This window comes from Dermacentor variabilis, chromosome 8, assembly GCF_050947875.1.
Source record: "Dermacentor variabilis isolate Ectoservices chromosome 8, ASM5094787v1, whole genome shotgun sequence".
Classification (NCBI taxonomy): domain Eukaryota; kingdom Metazoa; phylum Arthropoda; class Arachnida; order Ixodida; family Ixodidae; genus Dermacentor; species Dermacentor variabilis.
In genome coordinates, this window is record NC_134575.1 from 32,046,168 (window position 1) to 32,055,795 (window position 9,628).

A 9,628-nucleotide genomic window follows, 5' to 3' on the forward strand; every position below is an offset into this window, starting at 1 on the left:
TATTAGCGTATAAACTCACAGCTGACACCCTATTTCTCCTGCCTAAAGTGTGATATTGTGTGACTGTCCATCGGCATGATGTACGCCCACAAGAATGCCCACAAGAATCGCCAAGTTGAATTACTGACAATAAGCTAGAAAGAGTTGATAAATGCTACAGTTGGTAAACTCGGAGGACCTTCTTCGTAAATTAAACAAGAAATGGCACTACCACACGTCCTATGATTTCATGTTATTTTGCAATATCACTCATCTGCAATTAGCAAGACTGGTCTAAATACTACAGTCAGAAAACACCAATGTATGCTTGACATTTCCGAAAGTTTCTTCAGACAGTAAAAGCACAACTTAAAATGATCATTTTCATTCATTACAAGAGGCACTAAATAAAAAACATTATGCTGATTCAATTCAGTACATTACAATAATGTTAACTGCAAATAAGTCAGTGCCATACAGGCATGAAAAACAATTTGGAAGGGCCACTAAAGAAAAACACTAATTCAGTTTCAGGCCCATAAAGTATTCTTTCAATTCTCTATTTTGGGTAATTTCCCATAAAGAGGGCAATCATTCAAAGAGAAAATGACGTATTAATGTTCTGTGTTTTTTTTAGTTTCATGCTGAAACCCCAGTGCAGGCATGTCAGTGTGATACTACGTAATTCAAAGCGTCTTTTAATATTTTGGCCACTTTGGCCCACTAAGTGTCGTCGGAACTTTCCGCATTCAGTCTTGGCAATTCAATGTAGTCCATTTTTACCAAATAAAAAAATTAAGCAATCCTGAGCAGCAGATGGCTGTCAGAATCTATGATGTCACGGCAAACTGGTGCGGGAATTTTTAAACAAACTGTTTGAGCGCAAAACAAACAGGGCCGACTTGCAGTGGTGTGGGAACTTCAATTAAGGTAGTGTCGCCACCTGTCCTATGTTTTTACGTCTTTTTCTGGCCTTGTCTGGCCTCCTCTCACAGTGACAGTCACTGTTTCCTGGTTTGTATAAGCACGACTGACTTCACAGTTTAGAAATGACATTACAATTAGCAAGCAAACTCACTGCATTTACTGACACTATCACCATGCTCATGGTTGATGTCATTAAAACATGCTCATGTAGCTGCAAAGTTAATGTAATAACATTGGGACCTACAGTACAATGATGGCCTACAATATTAGGTCATCATTGGTGATCAGGTCCTTGACATCCAATGGCATTAACGTCACCAATGTAGCACAGGTAGCCCACTAAAAAAAATATTTCGAGTAGCCCGGGACAATCGCAGAAGATACGCTGAAAGGCTCGTGACATTTACCTACGATATACCAGTTTCTTTCTTTTCTTTTTCTTAGTTCTAGTAAAACAAAAACACATTGTACAGCAAGACAGACCCCACAGCAGCAGTACATTAACCTGTACCACCATTTCACGGTAATTTGACCAACTATGATGGCTAAACGCCGTAGATGCTGTTGAAGTTGTTGAAGCCGCTCCTACAATTGTCAAGTAGTCGCAAGCAAGATAGATAGAGGCAGTAGTTGGTATTGCGTCCATCTTGGTGGGTCAGCTGGCAGAAGACAGAACATGAATAATAATTTGAAATGATCATGTGGTCTATTTGGCGAAGTCAGTAAGAGTAAGAGAGTATAACTGGCTATAAAAGCTTCAAACATTGTTAACCTGTTGTCAGACCTCATCCTTGAAGAATGTCACTGCTTTAGGCCTGTGTGCCTGAACTTGGGATAACTTGGCAGACAATAGAGAAGTAGGAGGAACAGAAGTTGTCTTCTTAGAGGCATATCATCACATACAGCTAATGCGATCAGTCAACTCTGGCCGAAAGTTGAGTGTCACGGTGGAGAAAGAGTTTGTCGCAGCACCCTGTGGCAACCGTGGTAGACTACGTTACACAGCTTGCTGCTGCCACATCTGAGACCACGAGCAGCCGATGCAGCTATGTGCATGGCAAAGATGAAGCGATGTTTTCCTGTCTTTTTCAGATCATAGACATATTTTTCGTTTATTTTCTCAAAATGAGCAATTATGTACTACTGAGAATGTCCTCGCGACCCATGAAATCAGCCAAGAGCATTGGTCTACCAAATACTTTCAATGACAACATTGCAGATGCGAGAGCAGGCAACTGTCCACTGCTTTTGACAAGAGTTTGTAAATTCCCTGCTGCATACAGTGCAATAATATTTCGCTCACATGTTCACAGTAGCCTCATTAGCAGATCGGCAATGTTCTTTTACTGTGTTCAAAAAGTTTTGGCTGTGGAGCTCTTACATCTAAATGCATGGGAATGAAGAAAACTTGTTGCTCTGAAAACACAGAACTGAATTTGACTAGGTTTGTTGCACTTAAAAGAAACAGTTATAATCTACCGAATGAAGATTTTCATTTTATGCCATTTTCTTTATTTTTGAAAATCACAGTATTTCAAGAAACTCGAGTATCAAGTTTGCAGTTCTGCAACTCAGCAGCAAGAAATGATATCGGAATTCTATAAAGTGTAGCTATTATAACGTTTCATAAGAAAATGAACGGGGCCAGTTGGTGAATGTTCACTATTGTGTTGCGCTTAGTACCACACTGACAAGTGTAATACTAAGTGCAATACAATCATGAAGCTAATATAACATCTAAAGTGGACAAATTTGATTTGTAACACACGGCTCTGTAATCACCACAAATAATTCTGGGTACAACTTTTGCAAGACCTTCATAAACATAACGATTTAAGCTGCAAGCTCATTACATTTGCCCCCGCCAGACTCCCTAATGGATGCAATTTATAGAACTGCAATGTCTCCTTTTTTGGTGGGCTGAGTTTCCGATTTGTAAACTTTGCGTTTATTTTTCTCAGTAATCTGCCACAAAAAAGATGAGGCCAAAAATTTAAAATTCTGCTTCTTACAGTTGGTAGTATTAAATATTTAGGTTTTGCTCTAAAATGCCACAAGTTTTTTTTCAAATAAGGTTAGCGGTTGTCTCATATAAGACCATTTCTGCATTTTACATGTGTTTGACACGGGGAAACCCGAGTTGGCTAAAGCACAGAAGAGACATGACACAATGAATCATGCTATTATCACTGCCTACGAAATGTAGACAAGGGTGGGACTGGCTCCGAATGAAAGATGCTAAAGGGAAGGCAGCAAAAATAAAAATAAAAATTATGGGGTTTTACGTGCCAAAACCACTTTCTGATTATGAGGCACGCCGTAGTGGAGGACTCCGGAAATTTCGACCACGTGGGGTTCCTTAACGTGCAACTGAATCTAAGTACACAAGTGTTTTCGCATTTCGCCCCCATCGAAATGCGGCCGCCGTGGCCGGGATTCGATCCCGCGACCTCGTGCTCAGCAGCCCAACACCATGGCCACTGAGCAACCACGGCGGGTAGCAAAAATAAATGTGGAATCGAAAAAGTAATAATAAAGAAAAGAAGAAATCATGAATGGGCAAAGAATCAATTTGAGAATCGTAAACCATGCATCAAAATTAAAGGTACTGACGAATGTGCACTAAAACGCCAGAAAAAGAAAAGAATGAGAAAAATGTGGTGAATTTCCGGTGAAGGTTTAAAAAAAAAAGAAAAGTAATGTTGAGACAACCAGAAGGAATTACTGGGTAAGTCGCTGAGAAGGAAAAGCAATCATTCCCCTAGCTGAAGCCAACAGCGAAAGAGAAAGAAATCTCCAAAGAAAAAAAAAATCTAGCCACGTCAGCAATGCGGTGCTTTCAAAGTCAATCTGTTTTATTTCTTTATTATTTCACTTACACTATTCTAAGTTTTAAATTGAAAGAGCACGCGCGGCACAGCCTTCCAGGGATGTATTTCAAAAGATTATTCGGGAAAAAAAAAATGCGCAGTGCTTACAGCTATGTAAGAGTCAAACAGAACGAATAAATTGAGAATGAACAGCTTATGCCCCCCCCCCCCCCGTCCCCGAGCGCTTTTTGTTCTCAAAATAACTATAGGTTGCTGTAAATGCCTTCCGCGAATTACTGTTTCGAAAGCAAGCGACAATGGTCCCCGTCCTCATCGCTTTCCCAAAACCAATCGTCGCAACGAACAAAAGTCGGCCACTGTGACGGTATAAAAGCCACCGCAATATCAGCGCACGTAAAAAGAAAAAAAGAGAAAGAAACAGGCTTCCATCGCGCATAGGGCATGACGCAAGCGAAACATTTTTTTTAGACACCGATAATTGATTCCGTGCGACCGTCTGAATTTTCTCCACTGCCAGCCACTCCTCCTTCCATCGAAAATCAGTTTCAACAAGACGTTACGACAAAAAATGATTGGGCTAACTAAAATATGAACAATTCCACCCATAAGCTGATAACTAAACCAAATACAACCAATGGTGTTGCTTTTAACCAAACAGTTAAAAAAGATGCTTGCAGAAGCAAGAACAGAAAGAAACCGCAAGCTGGTTTCACTGCCGTGTACGCCTGCGCTGCAACGGAGCTAACGTTGCGGCAGAACGTTGAAATATTAAGAAAAAGAAAGTTCGGTTTACAGATGAAAAAAGAAAACAAATTTGCAAACGACGCCTGATTCACCAAGGCATGGGATTAATTCAGCAACGCGTTACAGTTAGTTGTGATGCCTTGGGCAAATAAAATATTGGCGTGCACAGATTCGAATCGTTGCTATCTCTTTCGGCTGTTAGAAACGAGTTTCTAAAAAGAAAAAAGAAACAGAAGAAAAACCCTGCAGAGTACAACAGGTTACACCAGAAAAAAAGCTCACGACATCTGATATCTCCACAATGCCCTTATCGCCTCTAAGCCTCAAAGTGCACTCGAAACGGAACGATCAGCGGAAACGGTGCCCCCACACGTTACCTACGTCCACATTGCAACGGGCGAGTTACCTCCTCCGTGCAAAGTTTATATATCAGCGCCAGCGTAATCGCGCAGTCGACCCAGATTCACGGCTCCCACATCACTTCTGGTCGGTGTGACTGATCGAATGAGCGCCAACGAGGACCCCACCAAAGAGCAAGGCCAACCGGAAATGCGAAACCTGCCGAACAAAACGGTTCCCCAGCAAGCGCGCTCCTAAATTTAACCACCCTCGCAACACAACCCCGACAACAGTGCCGACTTGAGGAATAAACAGGCGCCGCGCAGCAGCTTTTCTACGCTTCGAAGTCGAGACGAAATGACGAAACAAACACACCGCACCGATTTATTCATTTATTTTCGCTCAGCGGTAAGCAACATGACCACGAGCCGTTCTTCCGACACCATAACACCACCGAGAAACCGGGTCAAAATAATCCGGCTTTAAGCGAAGGCAAAACGCCTAGGCCTAAAAGGATAGGAATCATCGCTTCCCTTACCTCCGATCGCACCGTTACCGATTAGGAAACCCAGGAAGTCACGGTTTTCGACGACGCTGGCAAAATAAAAGGTGCCAGGGGGGCAAACGCCGAGAATCATCATGTGTTTCGCATCACCGATGCTTTTTTTTTTCTCTCTCTTTTTTTTTTAGACGGTTGGAGGTTTGGCCAAGCACCTACGATATCCTCGAAAAGCGTTTCGCTGCAGACACATCTTTCGCACCGAAAACGCACCTTCCGTACACAGGTCCCCCCCAAAAAACATAACGCAGCTTTCGAAAGTCGATCCACAAAAACACAGCAGCGAGGAGGTCGCGGAAAAAAAAAAAAAGCCAACATGCAAAAGCTCGCAAATCCTGCGTCGTCCACAGAGAAAAGCGTCAGGTGTTTCCATACACCGTTGGTTGCGGGTGGCGCCGATATTTCTCGGTCGGATCGTGGAGCGGTCGCGACGTCTCTGGCGTATTTTAACGAAACAGTCAACGCAACGGCATTCCCAGGAAGTTCCTACGCGCATCCGCGAGGGAGTGTACAGGCTGAGAACGAAAAAATAAAAAGAAATCGGGGCATAAAATGTTCCAAGAAACGTATGCAGACAGCGGAATACATAATCAACAAGATCCTCGTCGGCCGCTTGACCCTGCTCTGCTGGCTTCGCCCGCAAACAGCCACGCCTCTTCAAGAAAAATAGCTGATCGCTCCGCAGTCCGTTTAACCACAACCGTAACTCAAAGGTTTTCTTAGACCGTCGATGGTTATTAGCTCGCGGGGGGGAAAAAAAAGAGGTGGAACGAGGCGCGAATTTCACGGATAAGAAACGGGAAGAGAAAATAAAAAAATGAAAATAAGAAGGGGGGGGGGGGGAGTGCTACTTACCACGTTAGGCTTACGTTCCACGGGTCAGCTTGGCCGCGCGGCATCTCGTCGCGAAGCTGCTCACTCCTTCGTTTTTCGCTCGCCGCGTATCTCCTTTCGGCTTTCAGGGGGCCAGTGTTTTCCAAAATGTCACCGATCCACACACACAAACACACGCACGCACACACACACGGCAACGACGACGGCCGAGCTTGCAGGAAGCGCGCTTCGGCGGCCAAGTTTCCTATCCGTATCGTCCGTGCATCATCGTGCCACTCAGCGGCGACGCAACGGAGAGTTCTTCGTCGAGATTCCGGGGCGCCCGCACGTCCCGTTACGTCGCTTGCTCGGCGATCCACGGTGCGCCCGAAATTCGTCCCTAGGCCACACGGCAGCCATGTTTCCTGACGTTTTCGGATTGAGCCAGCGGATACTGCGCGCCGTCTGCGCGGCTTCCGCCAGCACTACACGGAAACGATAAAATGACCGAGCGCGCGTTTCTTGGCATTGCGCACTGTTGCGGACCGCAGTACCGCGCGCCTCTATTTTCTACCAATCGAGGAGCGAACAAAACACTGAAGTTCGTGACAACTGATATTATTGACCCAGTCAGCCTTGGCGCAAATTAGAAATGCAGGATAAGAGGAAATATATGGATAGGGCCGCGGTTAAGTTAACCAAACGCGTATACTTCGACCTGCTGCCTGACAATTCTTCCATATGCGATTGTTCTTCCAGGACATAATCAATAATAGAAAACGGGTTATTTATGCCACCGTTTGCCTTGACTGAGCGGATCTTTTGTGGTGGCATAGTTATTTTGCTTTTCATTTACGCGGGACGTACGGGAACTGCCGTCGTTTTTCGCGAGAACGCACGGTGATCGAAACAACAGTTCCTGGAATAACGGCCAGCCCGCGCACCTTCGGAAGCGCCTAGCTGGCGCGTCGTATATCGCTTTGCGACGTATAAATTTCCTCTCGTGGAAGTTTCAGAGGAAGGCTGCGACAAATGACAGTACGTCAGCGTGGTTGGGAAGAAGTGACAGCGCTGAAAGTTGTACAACGTAAATTAAAACGGTCGATCGAAGTGCGGAAGTTATAAGGCACGCCCGCCTTGGGCAGCATACATGAAGCGATATCCCTTCAACATGACTGTCAAAGTGCTGCTCCACCAGCATGACAAACTAGCTTAATTAAGGACATTTAATAAATGCTAATTAAGAATCGACCGCAATGAGCTGGAACAATTGAGTATAAAAACCGAGTACGTCAAATGATGTTTATGTTCTTCGCGGACTCTCACATAACACGTAAGATGACTGCTCTCGCAAAATGCCCTTAAATAGAACACCTGACTGCTCATTAAACTTTTCTAAGCAATCTCAGGTGATGTTCTAGTATCTGCCGTAAATCCCAGCTCGATCTGCAACACCAATGAAGTGCATTACGAAACTGAAACCGAAATCTCTTATTGTAACACTTTTCCGACCGCGTTTACAACGCTAGAAATCTGTAACAAATAGTATGACTTTAAATTGAGCATTGGTCTTTAATAATTACGTTGCGACACGGCACTTTGTTATGGCTCACACTCTTGGCGTGACTACTGCAAAGCCACGAAAGAGCCCAACCACCAAAATCCGTGAAGCTCGCAACATCATATCGTCGTCGACATCAGTGTGAATCGCGAAAAAATTGTGTTTTCCTCGAGCACCGGTGACTAAAGATGGCTGCCCCACCTCCGCTCGACGACAAGGCTCTCTGGCAAGACGATGATTCTCTCGGCGAAGAGGTTCTGCGGATGTCCGCCGACGAGATCATCAGCCGGACGAGGCTGCTGGACAACGAGGTTAAGATCATGAAGAGCGAGGTGATGCGCATCTCGCACGAACTGCAGGCGCAGAAGGAGAAGATCAAGGAGAACAACGAGAAGATCAAAGTCAACAAGACGCTCCCTTACCTCGTGTCCAACGTCATCGAGCTGCTCGACGTCGACCCGCAGGAGCTGGGCGAAGAGGACGGCGCCAACGTGGACCTCGACTCGCTGCGCAAGGGCAAGTGCGCCGTCATCAAGACGTCCACGCGGCAGACCTACTTTCTGCCAGTCATCGGCCTGGTCGACGCCGAGAAGCTGCGCCCGGGAGACTTGGTTGGTGTCAACAAGGACTCGTATCTCATCCTCGAGACGCTGCCGCAGGAGTACGACTCGCGCGTCAAGGCCATGGAGGTGGACGAGCGACCCACTGAGCAGTACAGCGACATCGGCGGTCTCGACAAACAGATCCAGGAGCTGGTCGAGGCCGTCGTCCTCCCCATGACACACAAGGAGAAGTTCGTCAACCTCGGCATCAGTCCTCCCAAGGGAGTCCTCCTGTACGGACCTCCCGGAACGGGAAAGACCTTAATGGCTCGCGCCTGCGCCGCGCAGACCAAGTCCACCTTCCTCAAACTGGCCGGCCCCCAGCTCGTCCAGATGTTCATCGGCGACGGAGCCAAGCTTGTCCGGGACGCCTTCGCGCTGGCCAAGGAGAAGGCGCCCGCCATCATCTTCATCGACGAACTGGACGCCATCGGAACGAAGCGTTTCGACTCTGAGAAAGCGGGAGACAGGGAGGTCCAGCGTACCATGCTCGAGCTTCTCAACCAGCTCGACGGTTTCAGCTCGAGCGCGGACATCAAGGTGATCGCGGCCACCAACCGGGTGGACATCCTGGACCCGGCTCTGCTGAGGTCCGGTCGTCTGGACAGGAAGATCGAGTTCCCGCACCCCAACGAGGAGGCCCGGGCGCGCATCATGCAGATTCACTCGCGCAAGATGAACTTCGACAAGGACGTCAACTTCGAGGAGCTTGCCCGGTGCACGGACGACTTCAACGGCGCCCAGTGCAAGGCGGTGTGCGTCGAAGCGGGCATGATCGCTCTCCGGCGGGGCGGTGAAAAGGTGACGCACGAAGACTACATGGACGCTATCATGGAAGTGCAGGCCAAGAAAAAGGCCAACCTCAACTACTACGCTTAAGCGGGGTGGTAGAAGTGTTTGCTTTCTTTCTCCGTTTTTTTTTCTCATTAAAACCTGTTCTTTAATTCAATAGTGCGTGTTGTTTCTACTTTGCGTGATAGAGTTGTGTTGTTTCTTTCAGATGCGGAAACTTCATCACATCATACATGCATTGGTTCTCTGCTGTTGATTCATAGAATTTTTTGTAGATGCACAGCCAACTGAGACACATTCCAGAAATATCCGGAGACCGTGTAGCTACTATGTTACCAACACATGAATTCCCTACAGTCGAACCCATACCAACTCATAAATTTCAAACACATGTCCTGTTTTGTCCATATATGAAACCAGCAGTCGCATCAAACTTGCGTGAGCTCTGTGCTCGTACATGTATTCTGTGATTCGTGGCGTT

General features: G+C 46.3%; 2 protein-coding genes across 4 annotated transcripts in view; one reads left to right on the forward strand and one right to left on the reverse strand.

Annotated features, from left to right (window-relative positions):
- The window catches only part of rho-5 (rhomboid-5), a 50,139-nt gene extending 43,465 nt beyond the window's left edge, over window positions 1–6,674 (reverse strand). For 2 of the 3 annotated variants that reach the window (XM_075701649.1, XM_075701650.1), the window contains exon 1: window positions 6,235–6,674. The gene's annotated coding sequence lies outside the window, so the exon portion shown is untranslated. The remainder of the gene's footprint in view (window positions 1–6,234) is intronic. The other variant, XM_075701651.1, reaches the window with a different exon arrangement.
- Window positions 6,675–7,903: 1,229 nt separating this feature from the next.
- Window positions 7,904–9,304, forward strand: Rpt5 (26S proteasome regulatory subunit Rpt5). The gene has a single exon (XM_075701653.1). It carries the CDS (start codon window positions 7,942–7,944, stop codon window positions 9,232–9,234), a length of 1,293 nt encoding a protein of 430 aa, XP_075557768.1. The 5' UTR covers window positions 7,904–7,941; the 3' UTR covers window positions 9,235–9,304.
- Window positions 9,305–9,628: the final 324 nt, after the last annotated feature.

What these genes read in the sequence shown, in the direction of transcription:
- Rpt5 (XM_075701653.1), top strand. Translation starts at nt 7,942, where the DNA reads ATGGCTGCCCCACCTCCGCTCGACGACAAGGCTCTCTGGCAAGACGAT.